Below are 21191 nucleotides of genomic sequence, written 5' to 3' on the forward strand. Positions count from 1 at the left end.
GTCAATCTCAGATTCCTGGGGTCGAGCCCCGCATTGGGCTCTCTGCTCAGCAGGGAGCCTGCTTCGCTCTCTCTCTGCTTGCTTCTCTGCCTACTTGTGATCTCTCTCTCTGTCAAATAAATAAAAGAAAAAGCAAAGAGTTTATAGTTGATTTTGTAGTTAACTCTTCGCAGAAAAAGAGTGTAAAATTAGGTACACATGGTGTTAGGTATTAATTTACCACTTCTGAAACTGCTGCTGAGAGAAAACTTATTAGGATTACCCTAATTAATTTCTGGCAGACTAAAATGTCATCTCAGCACCCCGAGCTACTGGAGTGTGGAAGTATCTGCCTTCGATTGCGGCAGTGGGCAAAAGTTTGGAAACCAAATGATAGGTGAATGATCTAAACCTGGGAAAAGTACAACGGACCAGAAAATATGACTATTATCAATTTTAATTATTCTTCTTTTTGCCTAGAAAGTTTTACATATAAAGTAAATTAAAATATTTTATAATGCATGGAAAGGCAACAACAGAATGGAGAAATCTTAGGGTTCATGAGACCTCCCTGTCTCTTATGTCTTTGTAAAGCGACTTTATATATTTATCCTCACTCACTTGATAATATTGAATTTGTTCAGCTAGAGCTTGCAGTGGTAATTCTTAATCAACCTGCCAGTAGTCAAATGCTAACTGACTTGCACCTGTATCTATTTTTTAGATTAAAAAAAGAGAACATTAATATAAATTTCTTTGCTATGTGGCCATCTATTAAAATGTGTATAATATTTGTGCTAACTCTACATTATAATGGTTTTCATTTTAATTTCACTGTCTTGAACCATCACTCAAAATGTTAATGACTTTGTTCCTCTTTCAGGTGTTATTGGGAGAGGCTACTACTGTGCTCAGAGGGGTTTCTCGGAAGAAGTGAGAGATTTAGTGATGAAATTGGTTCCCCTGACACGCCGACTGTGGCAGATGACCAAGATTAAAATGCTCCCTACACCAGCAAAATTCCATTATGTATTTAACCTTCGAGATCTTTCCAGGATCTGGCAGGGTATGCTGAACACCACCTCGGAGGTTATCAAGGAACCAGATGTGAGTGATACATAGGGAAACAAATGGCATTGTTATTTATTCTGTGCCCCAAATATTATTCATAATGTAATTTTTGTGGAATGATGAGATATTTTGGGATGTTTTAGCATGGATATTAATTTTTTGGGTTGTTTTTCAACTGATGTAAATAAGGGAAAAGTATGTCAGAATTTCTTTAGAAAAATCCATTAAATTAATTTATATTTAAGGAAATAGCATACACAGTTTCTAATGAATGGAATAAAAGAAGCAATTGATCTTATTTTCCCATTATAAGCTATTCTCCTTATACTAAATAACAGAAAGAACCACTATTGATTTTATTATGTAATAGCCTTCATATTTTAAACTTGACATTTTTAACTTTAAAAAAGTAGCTGTCTTTATAAACGTTCGAAGTTGAAGAGACCATTTTATTGTTCATCATCCTTGATCTTTCCTTTCTAAGTAACTAAATGCACTAAAAGAATTACATTCTCCTGGTATAACTGAAAAGAGGCAGAAAAGTAGAAAGTTCATTTGGCTGAAAAATGAGCATTTATACACACACTTGAATATAAAAGTTCCTAGCATTAAAAGAATTCTCTTCAAACTCGGAAACTTATGGAAAAATCCAGTATTTTTTCTCCCCCCCAAAGCATGGCCGGTGTGCGCAGGCATAGGTAATGTTGGCTTCTCTTATAGCTTTTCATAGAATGGAGGAGGTGGTTAAACAAGTAGGTTTTAGGGCTTTGTCCACATAAACACACAGGGAGAGTTGAGATATACACCATACTGTCACTAGGCATATCAAATAGTGACTATAAAAAAAAAACAAACAACCCCAACTTTGCTCCAGGTGCTCACAAAGTAGGTAATGACAGTGGCTGACTCCAAGGCAAGACATTCCAGGGAAAACTCATGCTCCTTGTTACAGAGAACAGAGTCATTTTACCAGCAGGGAATATTTTATCTTGATTTTTCCCCCTCAAATTTGTTAACAAATTAATGGTAATGCAGAATGCATGTCCCCAATATTTTCTTGAGTAGCCATTTTTTGATGCTTACTTTAAATTACCATAAATAGTTCCAGCAATCATTGAATATATTTTACTAAGTTCCTTTTATATTTTGGTAACCAAATAACACTTTATCATTAGTAATCAAAAGGCTTAAAAAACCTCCTAACTTGCAAAGTGCTAGCAAGTTAAGGAATTTCTACCAGTCTTTCAACTCCAATGAGCTTGCCATACAAACAGGTGGGTAGAGCAATTAATTTCCTCAACTTCCAGTTAACTTTGAAGCTTAGATTATGGAGAGTAGGTGGTTGCCTTGTTCAGCTGATCCAGATTTTTGCCACAAATTTCCTTCACATCGTGTTAAGTAAATATACCTTTGTAATATCTCCATTGTGTACATGAGAGTTGTTTATATACTATATCTTATATTATGCTCTGGCCACATGAATATAGGTGTCTTATCCAAACAGACTCATTTATCACAGACTTAAGACTTTCACATAAAATATTACCCTGTTGGTTAATCAGAGTGGTTTTAGTATTTTGTCAAGGGACGTTTTCATTTTAATTTAAAGACTGAAAATGAATAGACATTACTCTCTATTTGATAGACTTGAATGAGACCAATATGAAATGAAGTTAAGTATGTTTTAACCTCAGGTTTTTAAAATATAACGTCTTAGATCAGGAAGGATGGTGCTCTGTAATTCTGTCAACTTGATTCCCAACTGTGGCAAATAGAAGCGAGTAACACATTTTAATTATGCTTTCGACAGGAACTGTTACATCTGTGGAAGCACGAGTGTAAACGTGTTATAGCTGATCGTTTCACGGTGTCCAAAGACGTGACCTGGTTTGATAAGGCGTTAGCCGGTCTGGTGGAGGAGGAGTTTGGTGAAGAGAAAAAACTCTTGGTGGATTGTGGAACGGATGCTTATTTTGTGAATTTCTTGAGGGACGCACCTGAAGCTACAGGTAAACTATTGACTGGAATTTGAAATTCCCCAAAGGGATACCTGAAGACAGAAGGTTCAGTTTAGGCGTGTTGAATTTCTGTCTAGTAAGCTTCACTGAAACAAGCCAGGGACATAGTACGCGCTCAGTAGATAGAGACCGAGTGGATACTTACTGAGTTCAGAGGTTAACTATTTTTTATGCGTATTAGTCTTTCCTGTTAAGGTAGATTTGGGAGACAAGACAGGGCAGGAGAAAGTGCCCAGGACTTAGAGCAGTCACACAGTGGTAGGTTTGAGGAAGGGATCTACCACATAGTAACTGGGCGAGCCTCTGAACTTTGTTGAACCTCATTCTCCTCATTTATGAAAATGCAAATATTAATATATGCACCCTGGGGCACTGTGGGCAATAAATGAAATGTTATCTGGAGAGTGGCTTAGCAGTCTGCCAAATGAAAGGTAGCAAAAATAATGATAATTATTATTCGGGTCATCCTGACTGTTTGAAAATAGATAAACCTCAGCTATCTGAGAAGACCATTGGCTATAATTGGAAAGAGGCCATGTGGACAGAAGCTTCCGTGGTTATGGTTCTATGAAAAACGAAGATGTATATTACTTTTCTTCTTAGGAAAAGAAGTAGTGCTCCAGTTATTTCTTTCCCTCAGAAATAACTGAGCTTAAGTAGACTATTTTCTTTCATTTAATTACCACTTTTATTACTGAGGGTGAATTTTAAGTTCATTTCCATGTTTAAAAAGGCGTATTTAAATATATGCTATTGATATCTTGTATATGGTTGAAAATGATCAGCAGCGCCTTTCTAGTTTGGTAGGGATGTATGTGATTTATCAAAAGTTTCCGAGCAACTGTTGCGAAAGGAGGATTCCTGCTGGCTGTGCTGTTGGAGGGATCCTTCTACAGAAAGAAGCTGACACATTTTATTTTAAACGAGGTCACACACATACAAAAATCCTGTAAGTGTAAGAGCATTTAAAATTAGAATTTATGTATCTCATTTCCTCTAATTCACAAGGATAAAAAATTAGAATTTATGTATTTTATTTCCTTTAATTCAGAAGGCTAAATAATTAGATGATGGTTTTCGAGGAGCAAAGCACAAGTGCTTTTTTGTGGGGCAGTTGCATTGGAGGCAAACACATAACCTTTTTTGACTTCCAAGCACTTTGTTTCTCGAAGCTTGAGTTGAATATTTATGAAACACTGAAGTGACTATTGAAATTCAATTAGAGAGAGCTTTGCAAATAAGCCAATCTTCATGATTATGTTAAATCAGTTTTCTTGCTTTGTCATAATAAGGTTAATATGCTATTATATCAGGACAGGGTCAATGGAAAATAATTATGTACTGTGAGGTTTGGAAGAGCCACTCCCTCTTCTAGTACCCAGTGAATTCCTAAGCTGTTATTGGCATATGAATCACTTTTTTCCTGTTACTAATGTTCACTGCTGGTGAACTTCTCTATGCCCAGTTTAGCTTTCCTTTTGGCATTATGCTTTGTAGTCAAAGATGGAAGAACATTACACTGGTATATTAGGTGTTTCTAATTTTTTTTAGAAAAGCATATTGATTTTGGGGCAGCTGGGTGGCTCAGTTGGTTAAGCCGCTGCCTTCAGCTCAGGTCATGATCCCAGGGTCCTTGGATGGAGCCCTGGATCAGGATCCCTGCTCAGCGGGAAGCCTGGTTCTTCCTCTCCCATACCCCCTGCTTATGTTCCCTTCCTCGCTGTGTCTCTCTCTGTCAAATAAATAAATAAAAACCTTAAAAAAAGTATATTGATTTTAATACATCTTACCCCAGTGACATAATTCACTATGTTTATTTAGGAAATCACTATTCTGTTTTCTCTCAGTCCTCTACCTCCATTCCCCAAATTCACTTTTGTCTTCACCACTAGCCTTAAATTCCTGATTCATAAGAATTTCCTAAGTAAAGGCAATGACCTTTTTCTTTTTTTCTTATTGAAAAATCTTTTAAGTCTTGACCTCTTTAGCTGATTTTTGACATTAAATCCCTACTTTTTCGATCTTCATTTTGACCACTAAGCGAATACCTCTGGAAACTTCCTTGAAATGCCAATATTCAAATATAGATTTGGATTAAATTCAATATATATAACATTATTTGAAATTGGCCCTTTCTAGACCGTAAAGAACTAAGACTAGGTAGGATCACAAGAAATCCAATGCTTTTACTGTTGTTTGCTTTCTTTCTTTCTTTTTTTTAAAAAAAAATTATTTATTTGAGGGAGAGGGAAGGAGGGAGGGAGGAGGGCATGCAAGTGGGGGGAAGGCAGAGGGAGAGAGAGAATCTCAAGCAGACTTCCCACTGAGCACGGAGCCCACTGGGGCTCTGTCCCAGGACCTTGAGATCCTGACCTGAGCCGAAATCAAGAGTCAAACGCTCAACTGACTGAGCCACCTAGGTGCCCCTGCTTTCTTTTCTTTTCTAAAAACATATAATATGGCATTCAGATGAAATCGGTATCATTGAGTGTGAAAATGTTGAGTTGTGAGTATATTAATTTAGGTTGAAGGAACTAGTAAAGCCCAGTGATTTGAAGAAAGCAAATTGTTTTGCCCCAACCTAGGTGAAACGTCCGAGGAGGCCGATACTGAAATGCCCAAAATTTATGAGCCAATTGAGTCTTTCGATCACCTGAAAGAGCGTTTGAATATGTTCCTGCAGCTGTATAATGAGAGCGTCCGTGGCATGGGCATGGATTTGGTCTTCTTCCAGGATGCCATGGTTCACTTAGTCAAGGTCAGTGGCCACACCCAGTAACCCCTCCCCAAAGTGATGGATGCTTGGCTTCATACCAGAGGTTTTTTCCTCTCCCCTTCCTTTCATCTCCTGGAAGAATATTCAGTTTGCAATTAAACTCAATGCCACATTCCAATTTCCAAATGGAATGCACCATGTCACACCTGTGGGCTGAAAATCAGCTCTAATATCAGAGCATGGATACTTTCCACGTGTGATATAATTTTATTCAGTGTTGCTGTATGGCTTCCGGCTCAGTATTTTCACCACATTGAATGAATGCAGTTGACATCTGAGTTCAAAGCACAGGCAAAAAGTCCACTTATTTTTTTGCATTATGCAAAAGAGAGCTGTAAAAAATAGTGTATGAACTTTGAAGACATTATGCTCAGTGAAAGAAGCCAGTCACAAAAGGATAAATACTGTTATGATACTGTTATAAAATCATAGAGACAGGGGCGCCTGGGTGGCTCAGTGGGTTAAAGCCTCTGCCTTCGGCTCGGGTCATGATCCCAGGGTCCTGGGATCGAGCCCCGCATCGGGCTCTCTGCTCAGCAGGGAGCCTGCTTCCTCCCCTCTCTCTCTCTGCCTGCCTCTCTGCCTACTTGTGATCTATGTCTGTCAAATAAAGAAATAAAATCTTTAAAAAAAAAAAAAAAAATCATAGAGACAGCAAGTAGAGTGGTGATTGCCAGGGGCTTGGAGGTAGGGAGAATGGGGAATGTTTATGGTCCAGTGTTTCATTTTTGCAAGATGAAAAGAGTTCTGGAGATGGTTGGTAGTGGTGGTCACACAGCATTGTAAATGTGCTTAATCCCATAATCTCACTGAACTATGCACTTAGTAGTTAAGACAGTAAATTTTATGTTATATATATTTTACCACAGTTAGAAATGATAATTTAAAAAAGAATACATAAACGATTGAGTTTGAGTTGGATGAAAATTGTGTTAGAATGAAGTCTACCAGGAAAGTACATTTTCCTTTCTACTTTGTCACAGGAGTCATTCCAGTATCTATTCATAGGATAGTTGACTCTCAAAGGTTGGAAGTAAAATATATTATTTATTTGCTAACTTATGTGACCTAATTTATCTGTGGATAATGCCATTTTAAATCTGTTGTTGATATTCTCACTCTCTTGATGTCAGTTACTTTCTCAGGCTATATCCTTTTAGTTAGAAAGAGGGTAGCTCAAGGCTGTCTTCCATTAGTTGGGTCTATCCATAAGGAAAAAATCTCATAATTACAAAGTGTCACCTCTGATAATTACTGAAGCTAAAGTTCATCTAGTTGATCCTCACTCTGAAAGTAGAATAGGGTGGGGAAGGCTGGAGTATGTCAGGGAGAGAGAGGAAGACAAAGTGACTGTTGTAGATTGCGTCTCCCCCACGAGAGCATATAGCTTGGACATTCTAAATTCTCAGAGCCTGAAACATCTCTACTGAATTGTGAGCACAAATGTTCTTCCAAATATAAATAATGATTGTCATATTTAATGATTAAGAGGAAGAAGAAAGAAAAGAAAAGAAATAATACCAAAGGCAACTTTATAACTAATGTCTTTTGGAGACAAATCTGATTGGCCTAGGATTTCATAATTGCTCAGATTAAAGATGAGACATTATGTTAGTCCTATGTTTGAGGAAGTTCTCTAGAACTCTCTTGTTTCTGTGTTTCATGAACAGACCATGAAGTGATGACCATTTCTTCACAACATGGGGACATGACATTTGAGGCACATATGACTTAGCATAGGGTCTTTGACTGCTTTCCCTCAACTTCCCTCTTAGCCTCTTGTGTCTGCTCTGGAATTGGGTGAGGAATTCATGACTGGAGTTTTTGAGTAATGTATTGATTGCATTCCTCATGGTCTCCTAGGCTGATCCTCTCTTCTATTCTTCTGTTTCCTGGGATTGTACATCCCAACTGTGTTGTGTGAATGTGAACCTTGAAATGTGTGACTTAGTCGTAAGACATGACAGAAGCCAAGAGACAGAATTAAGATGAAAACTGCAGCAATACAGGGTGTGATATGAGACCAGACATATTTCTTGGTTCCTTTCTTCATTAAAATAAAGATTTTCTTTCAAAACACAGAGTACCTCTGTGATAGCTCTTTTACGTCTTTGGTAAAGATTCAAACCATGGTGCATGTGGCTTTTCATGGTCTAGCCCCTGGCCAGTGGCTTGTACTCTGCTTAGCGTGTAATCCAGAAAACTCAGCTATCTCTGATGAAGCACACCCTGTTTCCAGAGCACTTCACCCATATGCTGACTTGTGTGAAATTTGTCAGGGTATGTGTTTGTCTTCCTCACTGGGCAATAAGCGCTGTGAGCTTGGGCACCCAATTTTTTCACCTCAGTATTCACAAGATGGAGAATAGGCACCCTTGATAGATTGGTTTGGAATTTAACCCCACCCCCGGTGTGGCCCTAAAGCAGCCTTTGCTGCCTCGTCTCCTGATACTTCTGTACCTAGTACTGGAGTTCCATTTCTATGGGGACACCTCAGCCCTTTTGCTGATTCTGAGACTTTCTGTAGCCCATCTCTTCTTCTTAAAATGTAGCTCGGCTCCTGCCTGGCATACCCTCTTCTTGACTTCAAGTTATTCCAAGATCCAGATCACTCTCCAGCTCCACACCCAAGACTTGCCTCTACCCAGCAGCACTGTTTCCGTCACTACCGTTCTTACCTGTTTCCACATTCACCGTGGACGGTGCCTCCTCACTTTTCTCTTAATAGATCTCTCTCCTCCGCTAGCATGTGAGCACCTGTGGGGCAGGCTGGGCATTATTAATTTTTAAAATATTTGCTAAAAGAATTGAAGAATATTTCTATCTCACAATCTGTATAGAGTAAGACGAAAGAGTCCCATTTCAAGGTTTTACTCAATTGTGTTTTCTCACTTAATTTTAGTCTGTAATTAGATTATGAGATTTGAGTCTCTTTTAAACCCTTCTATTTGTTTGTTCACACCTATGTTCATTTGTCATAGAGGGTTTAAGCATTTACTGTGTGCTAGAGAGTGGGAATGGAAAATTTTAATATAAGACCTAGGCCTAGTTTCGGGAAAAGATGTGGGGTGACGGTTCCCAGTACCTAATTAATTAACAACAATTATTTAATCCCTTCCTATAGTCACCAACACCAATGAAAGGAAACGGTTATGACAAAAACTTTATATTTTGAAAAATGTTAATTAAGGAAAGACACAGAAGATTCTCATGTGGTTTTCGATAACTCCTTCCCTGCCATATCTGTGCCTCTTGAAGGAATACCAGGGAAATAATATGAACAGACATCGGCAAAATCATTCTTGCCAGTACCGTTCCTCCCCTGCCTGCAACAACTTTACAGAGAATCACAAGGGCATGCCGAGTAGGAATGCCACGGGTGCATCCCCCACCTAGTCCACAGGCTCTCAGGTCCACAGCAGAGACAAGAAAATGGTCTCCATTTCCCATGCTCACACTAAGCTGGGGGAAATAATCTAAAAGACAAGCACAGCCCCGACATTTTATTAAACCTCAATAAGAAGAAAATAGGAGACGTCCCCAAAAGAGGAAAGTATAGCCCCTCCCAGAGGAGGTAATCCTGAGAAAGGATGTTTAGCAATCCACTGGCAGAATACAGAGCCCGGGTTACCCCAGGGAGTTTCCACCAGCTGCAGAGAAGTGACCTTTCTCAGCCCTGTCTCACGCTCTGTCATCAGTTTGCAGACAAAGGGGTAGCTCGGTAATTCCCCAGGCTCAAACTGCAGTTAGGAGGGGAAGAGAAATAGTTATCATGTATGGGGTATGGAGAAGCAAGCATCAAGGAGAATCCTATACTGAATCCCCTCTAGGTGGGCGTTAGAAGCTGGGTGGTAGAAGAAGTTCATCAATAAGAATAAAGGGAAAGAAACATGGACTTCTGCCACGAGGGGAACTTGAGCTAGTCTGGGGCTACTGACTCGCCCACCCATATTCACTTCTGGAGCAATTCCTTGGGTCTCACTGTGTGTGCCAAATAATGGGATGGTGTTTATGCCTGTTTTCTTCCTGTTCCTCCTCCTCTTCATTTAAAAAATTCCATCACCTATGCCACACTTTGGGAACTGTCTTCCCTTCAATTTGAGCTCTTTGCCATTTTTCAAATGTTGAGGATAGTCTCATCAACTGTGTGTTCTGTATTCCAAGAATACACATTGCCTTGAAATTTCAGTCTCTTTCCTGTCCCACTGCATTAGGTTGGGAGACTAAAAGGAAACCTCCATGTCCTCTTTATTTCTCTCCTTTAAAACCCGGAACAGGCCATAGGGGTAGCTTGGATTGACTTTTCAGTACTGGTCTCCTCTAGTTTCCCAAAGACACCCCCCCCAAACACACCCTCTTCAAACAGCATTCTCTTTCAGAACTAGCCTCCTTCGTCCATCCAATGTATCTCTCCATGCCGATCCTGAGACACTTACATCTTCCCAAATGCTTATATAGGAAAAAATGGAATATTTGCACATTGAACAATGATATGTCCCTTTTCTATTGCACATTCTAGATCTCACGTGTCATTGGCACACCCCGGGGAAACGCCCTCTTGGTCGGAGTGGGCGGATCAGGGAAGCAGAGCCTGACAAGGTTGGCTTCGTTCATTGCCGGCTATACCTCCTTCCAGATCACTCTGACAAGGTAACATACTTTCACTTTAATTAACCTGAAATGGACTTTGATAGCAGGTTTTCAGAAGCCACTTGAACTAAAGAATGCATCTTTCTTATACATGAGGAATCAATCACGTTCCTTCCTAAATGTTGACTTATCATCATCCCCTTTCAACTTTTATTATAGATCATGAAATTTTCACATTAATAATTTGCTTTTGAAGTATTTCAACCTCTCTCATTGTAATGAATAGGTGCCTCCTTGTTTTTATGTTATGCATGACATGAATATTATGTGTGTTCCTTGTGGTGTATTTCAGAAGAAATTTATCCCTACTAAATGTTACTTCAGATTTCAAGAATGTTAATAAACTAGAAAAGTAGATGGAAAATTTATATCGATTCACTCATTCACGTATTTAGAAATAGTTATTGGACACCAGCCATGTGTCAGGCACCGGCTAGGTGCTGGGGAGTTCATGGTGACCAAGGTAAACCTGGCTTGTGTCATCACGGAGCTTCTAATAGTCAAGGGGGTCAGGCAGCGGAGCAGTTCATTCAGGAAGGTGTCATACATGGATGCTGTCTACTGGAAGAGAATAAATGAAGACCAACCAGCTCCTGCTGTAACATGGGGGAGGGACTCCTAACTTAGTCTGGGGGATGGTCAGAAAAGGCTTCCTGGAGGAAAAGATGTTTAAACTGAGACCCAAGTATGAATAGGAATTATCTCAGAGAAGAGGTGAGGTGCAGAGTGTCCCCGGCAAAAGGGTCAGCACACGTGAAGTCACATTGAGGCCCTGGAAGATGTTAAATATGGTGGGGTGTGCAGCGTGAGATAGCAAGTGGGAAAGGGATAGAAATGGAGGCTATTGAAGGTAGGATAAGGGATAGGAACTTTATCCTAAAGCAACAGGGAACCATTAATGAATTACTCTTAGGAAGGGCCTGTGGGTTTGTAGGTACAGAATACGGATGGAAGGAGCGAGATGGAAAGAGTTACAAGGCTGTCTCGGGGATCGAGGCAAGAGATGATGGGTCAGGAGAGGGAACAGTGAGAACGGAGCAAAAAGGACAGACTCAGGATTACTGGGAAGTTGAACTTTTGAACTTGATCCATCCTAGTTCTGGCTTGGGAAGCTAGCTGACTGATGCTTACAACTCATCAAGGTAAGGAACCCTGGTGGTTGTGTGTGTGGGGGGGGTTGTCCTTGGTCATATGTGTGTAGTGTGGGTGGAACTAGAAAGTGAATCTCTCTCAGCATGGAGAGATACACAGGGGTGACCCACAGGGGCTGAACAGAATTTCAGGATTAATCAGGATGGGAGGCAAGAAGCCAGTTTGGAAAGCTTAGTTGGGCTGAGAATTATTAGAGATTAACTTGTGGGTGGGAGCAGGCAGTCTTGCCTCTTGGCTGTGCTGTAGAGCTTTGGCTTGGCCCTCCATCTGTTCCTGATGGAGGCGCATAGATACCCGCTAGGACAATTGGTAACTATTAACACCACATTTAAGATCCCGTTTTTTGGGTTGTTACACTTTTCATTTGGTCCGAATTATAGGTTTCTGCTTGGAGAATAAATCCAAAAGGTTGCTCTTTGTTTTTCAAGTACTAGGACAGAGAGACATAATTCTCATTGCCTTGTGTATAATCCTGCGAGTTTGTGGATAGCAGTTGAGTTAGGTAAAAGATAACTCATGCAGGAAAGAGACTGGACTCTGACATTTTTGTTCCTAATAGTTATATAAAGCCTTACAGTTTTCAAACTTTTATATGCATAGGCTAGTTTGGTCTTGAAGGAACTTTGTCAGTTAGCAAGGCATATAGTAATATTAGCCTATCTGACAACCGAGACTCAGAGGCTATCACTTATCTGAAATCCCAGATCTGCCTGGGAATTGATCACAGTATTTCTGGTTTCTGGTCTGGCTTGACCTTCACCGTACCATACTGTCTCAGGAAAAATGTCTTACGACTCCTCTCTCAGTGATCAGTTAGTTTCTCTGCATGTCACCACCATGACTGAGGAGGAGGAGGGCCAACTCCTTTGCCTTCTCACACCTTCAAGAGACCCTCTTACTGCCCAAGCCCACGCATCGCTACGTGGCCAAGAATCAGGAAGCAAGAACCTCCCATTTGGGAAGCACAGCCATGTGTTAGAGGGCTGAGGCCATTATTTGAGCCAGTGGGCCCTTGATCCAGGGACTGGGTTGAAAGTTTTCCCAAGTCAGGACGAGCTGAGGTGAGGTCTTTTCCATTCTCTCTCTCTAATGGGGGAATGCATCTTTGAAATTCTTTTCTAATCTCTCAGATCGCACTTCTGCAGACCTTTTCTTAAAATATTGATGCATTGTGAGGGTTTTCTGGTTCTAGGATTTAGGTTTTAGATGATCAAAAAGCACAGAGTATAGAGTTAAATAGTTGGTAGCTTTAAAAAAAATAAGAAGGCCGTTTGCTCTTGTGCTCTGAACTCTGAGTTTATTTAATGACAGAAAATTCAAATAATGTTTCAGTAAGTCTGAATCTCCAGGATTGGAATATCTTTATTTTTACTTTTGGTGGTAATGAGCTACTCTGTTTTGGGACCTCTCTCATATTTCAGTTCTGCAGGCTGATTTCCACTAAAGTATTGCTTTTGACAGTGAAAGAAGATTTAGAGTGGGATGTTTCATGTTTCCAGCTGTTGTATTACAGTAGACTGATTGCTCAGAAAATTCTTACAGGGAACTCAAAGATGCAATGAAATTGTTTTGGGGGATGGGAGGCCACCATTTTTAAAAAAGATTTTATTTTATTTTATTTTACTTTTTAAAAAGATTTTATCTCATTTATTTTTTTAAAGATTTTATTTATTTATTTGGCAGAGAGAGAGATTACAAGTAGGCAGAGAGAGAGGAAAGGAAACAGGTTCCCTGCTGAGCAGAGAGCCCGATGCGGGACTTGATGCGGGACTTAATCCCAGGACCCTGGGATCATGACTGGAGCCGAAGGCAGAGGCTTTAACCCACTGAATCACCCAGGCGCCCTAAAAGGTTTTATTTTTAAGTAACCTCTATACCTAGCGTGGGGCTCGAACTTACAACCCTGAAATCTAGAGTCATACGCTCTTCCGACTGAGCCAGCCAGGCGCCCCAAGAGGGCATCATTTGAATTAGAGCATCTTCCTCAGCCTATATAATTAAGGCCTGATATGATTTAATTTAGATTAGCTTATGAGGTATCTTCTAAAATACCAGTTGCAGGGACACCCGGGTGGCTCAGTCGGGTAAGCATCTGCCTTCAGATCAGGTCGTGATCCCAGGTTCTGGGATCGAGTCTCGCATTGGACTCCTTGCTCAGCAGGAACCCTGCTTCTGTCTCCTCTGCCTGCCACTCCCACTGCTTTTGCTCTCTCTCTGTCTCTCTGACAAATTAAAAAAGAAAATCTTAAAAAAGAAATACCAGCTGCAGACGGGTGCGTAATAAACGTTCCAATTTGGCTCTTGTGTTAGCCTTACCAACAAATATTTTCAAAATGAAACATACCCATTCGGATGACATTTAGTTGTGGCAAAAATGATATTTTGGTTTCAGGTTGACTTTTCACTCTAGATTTTTATTTTGCATGTAAAAAATTTATTATAACAGTTAATGAAATCTGGAGTTAAAAGCCAGTTTCATATTTGCAGGTACATATAAAGTTACTTGACTTGTTGTTAGCCAGACTTATTTGTGATCATTTTGCAATATATACAAGTTTGGAAATACTATGTTGTGTACCTGAAACTAAGATAATGTTATATGTCAGGTATGCCTCAATGGAAAAAATAGCTCTTAACTTTTGTGAATGGTGAAGTACTCAAAATTTTACCGAGATGTATCTCTATTACTCTCAAAGGAATGACTGTTAGAAAATGAAAGAAATTTTTTAAAAATCAATTTCATCTTTGTAAGGAAATATAATGGACTAGTAACATTCACATACAGTAAAATTCTTATCTGATGAAACAACATCCATATTTCTTTTGATTAACCAAATGGCATAAAGCATTGTTGTGAGGATCTTTCCTCCCCATCAGAATAGTTTAGCTAATGACACAATGACAATATCTCTTTAGATCATACAACACATCAAATCTGGTGGAAGACTTGAAGATTTTGTATAGAACGGCAGGGCAGCAAGGCAAAGGAATCACTTTCATCTTTACAGACAATGAGATTAAGGATGAGTCATTTTTGGAATATATGAACAACGTTTTATCGTCGGGTGAGGTAGGAGCTCATTTATCTTCATGCATTTTGACTCTTCAGATTCTCTCCAACTTTAGAGCTATTTCCTTCCATTATTAGGGTTTAGGAAATCAGTAGTAGGAAGAATTACTTTTTCTATTGGGGTTTAGAGAATAAAACAGCTGATTGGATTTTTGATATGTCCATTTACCCCTTTAAAAATCCATGGCAATGATAGAATCATTTGTGTATCATTTGTGTATTTAAAATATGGGGTATCTTATCTTGAGGACTTTGGTTAATCTTTTTTAAAAATGATGTGCAAAAGCTTGTTATTTTGTTGTAGTCCCCAGAGTTTATTTTTGCTTTTGTTTCCCTTGCCTGAGAAGACAGACACATCTAGAAAAAAATGTTTCCATGGCTGTCATGTTTCTTCTAGGAGTTTTATGGTTTCAGGCCTTACATTTAGGTCTTTAATCCATTTTTAGTTTATTTTTGTGTATGGTATGAGATAGTGATCCACTTTCATTCTTTTGCATGTAGCTGTTCAGTTTTTTCAGCACCATTTATTAAAGAGATGGTCTTTTCCCCATTATAAATTCTCGATTCCTCTGTCATAGATTAATTGAACATGTAAGTGTGGGTTTATCTCTGTGCCCTATTCTGTTCTATTCTATTCTGTTCCATTGATCTGTAGATCTGTTTTTGTGTCAGCACCATACTGTTTTGATTCTTATAGCTCTGTAGTAAACCTTAAAATATGGGATTGTGGTATCTCCAGCTTTGTTCTTCTTTTTCAAGATTGCTTTGGTTATTTGGGGGTCTTTTGTGGTTCCATACAAATTTTAGGATAATTTGTTTTAGTTCTGCGAAGAATACTGTGGTATTTTGATAGGGATTGCATTGAATCTATACCCCACTTTGGGAAGGATGGAATTTTTTTTAAAATTTCTTTTCAACGTAACAGTATTCATTGTTTTTGCACCACACCCAGTGCTCCATGCAATCCGTGCCTTCCCCAATACCCATCACCTGCTTCCAACTTCCCACTCCCCACCTCTTCAAAACCCTCAGGTTGTTTTTCAGTGTCCATAGCCTCTCATGGTTCACCTCCCCTTCCAATCAATAAGAGAAGAGACAGGAACCACATGGTCCTCTCAATTGATGCAGAAAAAGCATTTGACAAAATTCAGCATCCGTTCCTGATTAAACCGTTTCAAAGTATAGGGATAGAGGGAACATTCCTGAACTTCATAAAATCTATCTATGAAAGACCCACAGCAAATATCATCCTCAATGGGAAAAAGCTCGCAGCCTTCCTGCTGAGATCAGGAACACGACAAGGATGCCCACTCTCACCACTGTTGTTCAACATAGTATTAGAAGTCCTAGCAACAGCAATCAGACAACAAAGAGAAATAAAAGGTATCCAAATTGGCAATGAAGAAGTCAAACTCTCTCTCTTCGCAGATGACATGATTCTTTATATGGAAAACCCAAAAGACTCCACCCCCAAACTTCTAGAACTCATGCAGCAATTCAGTAACGTGGCAGGATACAAAGTCAATGTACAGAAATCAGTGGCTTTCTTATACACTAATAATGAAAATACAGAAAGGGAAATTAGAGAATAGATTCCATTTACTATAACACCAAGAACCATAAGATACCTGGGAATAAACAACCAAAGAGGTAAAGGATCTGTACTCGAGGAACCACAGAACACTCATGAAAGAAATTGAAGAAGACACAAAAAGATGGAAGAGCATTCCATGCTCTTGGATCGGAAGAATAAACATTGTCAAAATGTCTATACTGCCTAGAGCAATCTATACTTTTAATGCCATTCTGATAAAAATTCCACCAGTATTTTTCAAAGGATGGACATTTTAACAGTATTAATTCTTTTAATCTATGAGTGTGGAATACCTTTCCATTTGTTTGTATCATGAAGACTTTGGTTAATTTTCTAAAGGTGAGTTTAAGAACATAAATGGAGGAAAGATACCATATGTACTAAGCTATGTATTTTGATCTCTTTTCATCTGTCTGTCCTGAATTTGAATGTCTACTTTTCTTTTGAAGGTCTCCAACCTATTTGCTCGTGATGAAATTGATGAAATTCATAGTGATCTCCTATCCATCATGAAAAAAGAATACCCCAGGCGCCCTCCTACCAACGAGAACCTGCATGACTACTTCATGAGTCGGGTCCGACAGAACCTTCATATTGTGCTTTGCTTTTCACCTGTGGGGGAGAAATTTCGAAATCGAGCGTTGAAGTTCCCTGCCCTTATTTCAGGATGCACTATTGACTGGTTCAGCCGGTGGCCTAAGGATGCCTTAATTGCTGGTTAGTGTGGTGGAAACTTTTGTTAGAGTTTTTGGTTAACTGTGTGTGTGTGTGTGTGTGTGTGTGTGTGTGTATGCGTGCACATGCGTGAATTTACTTTCTATGCTATTATCTGGAGTGAGCCCACATTCACTTTGTCCAGTATGTGAGGATTTTTGAAAGATGGTGCTCTTTTTCCAAAGGTGCAAAAATGAGGTAGCTAATTTTTCCCAGAGTGCGGTTATCAGACACTGGTCTTTTTTTTTTTTTTTCCCAGACACTGGTCTTCAATCTCGTACTCCCTTGAGTTAACTTCCAGTGACTGTAGTCTTTTCAGGGATGCTGGAAGGCTTGTCTCAGTTGGATACTCAGACATGATCCAGGATGTCCCAGGAAGGCACTGAAGTTTTAACTATGATAGAATTTGTGTTCTTTTCAGAGTGGGTTGGTCAACCTCAGAGTAGTTAAAGCCGATTGTCTCTTGGACATTTTGCTCTTGTGGCTGCAGGGCTGGACCTCAAAGAAGAACACCTAACCCGGCAATGCTCTTGCTGGCTTCTGTCCTTGAAAGGGGATGTTAGACTGTTCTGTGACTTGGGTCCTTGACTGCTTCCAGATCTGTCCATGATCATCCATCCTGCGGAACACGAATGTCTCTCTCACACTAGATGAAATTGAACATAGATGTGGTAGAGGAGATGTTAGAGATCATTTAGTTTATGGTTTTCAGCTTTCAGTGAGAAGTTACTTGTGGGTATTTTAGATGGCAGGGATGTTTAGGAGTCTCCCCTGACCAATTGTATCAGACCCTCAGGGGGCGCCCTGGTTCATGGCAGTGGTTTTCAAACTTTTTGTCTCATTATGTTTTAATAATAATTAGGGTCCCATTTCTCAGTAAAACCTTACAGTGGCCCTAATAGGTAAAACAAGGAAAAGTGGAGGTGAGGAAGAGTTCTGGAGCTTGCCCCCTTAACCCACATCTGTGCCATGTCCGCATCTGGCTCTCCAGGTCCATGGAACCCACCATGAGAACAACTGATTAGCCCATCTCCTGCCTTTGGTAGATGGAGACATTGGGGACAGTGAAGGTGAGGAGATTGTCAGAGATGTAAGAAGCCGTAAGGATCAATACTGGGGCCAGAACCCGGGTCTATTATGTATATGGATCTATTCTTAGCCTCCAGAGACATTCTCTTCTCTACATACTGCTATTGACAATCATGGTCTTCTAATCTGTGGCTTTTAAACACAGAATATTTAAACATATTTGAAATACACATATATAGTTTTCTCTTTTGTCTTACAAAGTTTGAGAAAAGGCCAGTGACTTATAATTTTAAGTCCTATTAAAATGTGAACACAACTAAAGGTAAAACTTAAAAATTCTTTGAAATAGGATATAAATGCAGAGCACAAAATGACAGAATTTCAGAGCTATATTAAAATTAACTATGAACGATGATAATTAGTGTAGAAGTACTTTGTGGAGTATCATGTAAGGCATTATTACAAACAATAAAATAACAATTTCAGGTGACAAACATTGTAATACACCATAATTAAGATGATTTAATTTACATACGGAGCCCTTCCTGTGAGGTCTCTATTTCAATCATCTCTTCTATTACAAGACAAAGGCCTTATTGATCTTCTCTTCATTAATTTCTCACAGATCTACCCCTTTCTTTAAAATTTCATTGTAAAAAATAAAATAAAATAAAAATAAAATAAAATAAAATGAAATCTCATTGTATCAACCCAAGCCAGGATGACATGGAGGTCAGGGAGACTTTCATTTCTATGTCCTTGTTTCCTAGCAAGTGTCCTGACTTTCATGGGTACCTCTCCCTGTTTGTTTATTGAGATCGTATTTATTGAGCTCCGTGCTATTTCTGGAACCAGGCACAGGGAGGGCAAGGCAGACTCCTTTCTTCACTCCAGTCTTCTTCCCAGGCGAGCTCATCCTCAACCTCCTGGATGATAGGCCCCATCAGCTTTTCCCTCCAGTCTGGCCTGTCTTTTGGCTCGAAATCTGTGCACTTGGCTGGTCCTGCTTGATACATTCTCAGGGGAGTTTCACAGACTGCTACTCCAAGTGCCTGACACCGAACTTCCTCTCCTCTGGTCCTTTGCCCAGGATCCTGCCATCATCCACTAAACTACACAATCAGAGAGCTTTGTCTTGAACATCTGGGCTTCCTTCAGCTCTCAAGTTTGCTTGATGTCCAAGTCTCATTGACCCTATCTTTTACATATTGGGGGATTGTCTCTAGCGCTTTCCCTCTCTCAGGCAGACTTCCTAGGCCAAGCTGTCATTGTCGCTTACCTGGAAAACCGCAATAGCTTTCTGATGACCTCTCTTCCAGTTTCAGCTGTTGCCATCCAGCTCACATTGCTGACAGAAGAACAACGAAAACACAGACCCAACCACACTGTTTTCTACTTCTATGACCATCCGTTGCTCCTGGGAAAAAGGCCATGGTCTCTAGCCTGGCCTTAAGGCTGGGAAGAGTGGCCTGGCCCACCTTTCCAGCTTCCCTTGAGGTTGTTTTTTTCCCCCTGCTCTGTTCTTCCCAATCCTTGAACAGGCTGCTTTTTCTTCCCATGTGATGTCCTCCTCCTCCATCTGACTGGGACCCTCCTCCCTTTGTTTGGATGATCCTGGCTCAGTCAAACATCCCTTCCTCAGGGGAGCCATCCCGTTTCCCTTTCTTCCTATGGAGCCTGTTTCCATGATAACACTTCCTAGCACTCTGTGCTCTTCCTTCCTGGGACTAACCACAGTTTGCTGTTTAGATACTTAGTTGTGTGTGTATTTGATTAATGCTGATTTGTCTGGCTCAACTGAAATGTCCATGAGGTCAAGGACTACCGATTTTTCATTCACAATCTTGGCTGCTACCAGTGTCTGATGGTTGTAGTGTTGAATGAATGAGTCAGTCTGTTGAAATTCATTGTCCTTCTTTTTTTTTTTTTTTTTTAAAGATTTTATTTATTTATTTGAAAGAGATCACAAGTAGTCAGAAAGGCAGAGAGAGAGAGAGAGAGAGAGAGAGAGAGGAGGAAACAGGCTCCCTGCCAAGCAGAGGGCCCGATGCGGGGCTCGATCCCGGGACTCTGGGATCATGACCTGAGCCGAAGGCAGAGGCTTTAACCCACTGAGCCACCCAGGCACCCCTCATCGTCCTTCTATAGTATGGCCATGACTTACTTCCTGTCTTCTCTAACCAAACGTAAACCCTCCCTCTCTTTTCCCCCAAGATATACCTCTTTTGTTTCTGCTCTGAACCTGCCCTCTTTTCCTCCCTCCCTCCCTATTATCTTTCTTTTTTTCTTTCAGAGAGAGAGAGAGAGAGAGAGAGAGTGCAGTGGGGAGGGACAGAGGGGGAGAGAGAGAGAATCTTAAGCAGACTCCACACCCACTGCAGAGCCTGAACAGGGCTGGATCTCAAAACCCTGAGATCATGACCTGAGCTAAAATCAAGAGTTGGATTCTTAACTGACTGAGCCTCCCAGGTGACCCTGAACACACTTAAATCATCCTTATCCTCCAAACATTAACCCACTTAGATAGAGAATATTCTCTTCCATCTCCTTTGTTTATCTACATTCCAAAGCTTAATCAGAACTCATCACATCCTTCACTCTTTCTTTGTTTCCTTAGGAATATTTGGTTCCCCCCCACTGGCCCCTTCATGGACCTCCTGTATCTATAGTATTTTATATCATGCATCTGGGTTTTGAAATGTTCTTAAACCTTCGATAACCTTTAATCTTTGGTGGTTACATCTCCAGTCTAATCTGATAAATGTTTACTGTGCTAGTCACAGTAGTGGGTGAAATAATTATAAGATATGAAACATAGCTCCTTTATGCAAGAAATATAAAATCTATACATCTATATACCTAACATTAACCTGGAACCTGGCTAACGTTATTTTGAATGGATACGATCTGTGGGTATTGGATATACTTAATATACTTAGGGATTTAAGTGTTATTTATTCTTTTTGGAAAATTAGTAACAACGTTCTAGAACCAACCTTACTTAAGTTGTCTTCGGGATGCTGATTCTTAAGTAAATTATTATATTCAGCCATATCAGTAAAGGAAATTTTGTTTGTGTTAGTATATTTAGATTCTACTGAATATTTCCCATAAAAGTACTAAATTATTATAAATTTC

The 21191-nt window shown here is 39.9% G+C and overlaps 1 protein-coding gene across 2 annotated transcripts in view; it reads left to right on the plus strand.

Annotated features, from left to right (window-relative positions):
- Nucleotides 1-21191, plus strand: part of DNAH5 (dynein axonemal heavy chain 5) — a gene marked incomplete at both ends in the record, with an annotated part of 215917 nt that overhangs the window by 126100 nt on the left and 68626 nt on the right. For both annotated transcript variants that reach the window (XM_080804575.1, XM_080804576.1), the window contains 6 exons: nt 863-1086; nt 2861-3059; nt 5654-5826; nt 10364-10494; nt 14563-14716; nt 16760-17027. In XM_080804575.1, the coding sequence (XP_080660701.1) occupies nt 863-1086; nt 2861-3059; nt 5654-5826; nt 10364-10494; nt 14563-14716; nt 16760-17027 (1149 nt within the window). The remainder of the gene's footprint in view (nt 1-862; nt 1087-2860; nt 3060-5653; nt 5827-10363; nt 10495-14562; nt 14717-16759; nt 17028-21191) is intronic.

Source organism: Martes martes (genome assembly GCF_963455335.1).
Source record: "Martes martes genome assembly, chromosome: 5".
In the NCBI taxonomy this organism is placed as follows: Eukaryota; Metazoa; Chordata; class Mammalia; order Carnivora; family Mustelidae; genus Martes; species Martes martes.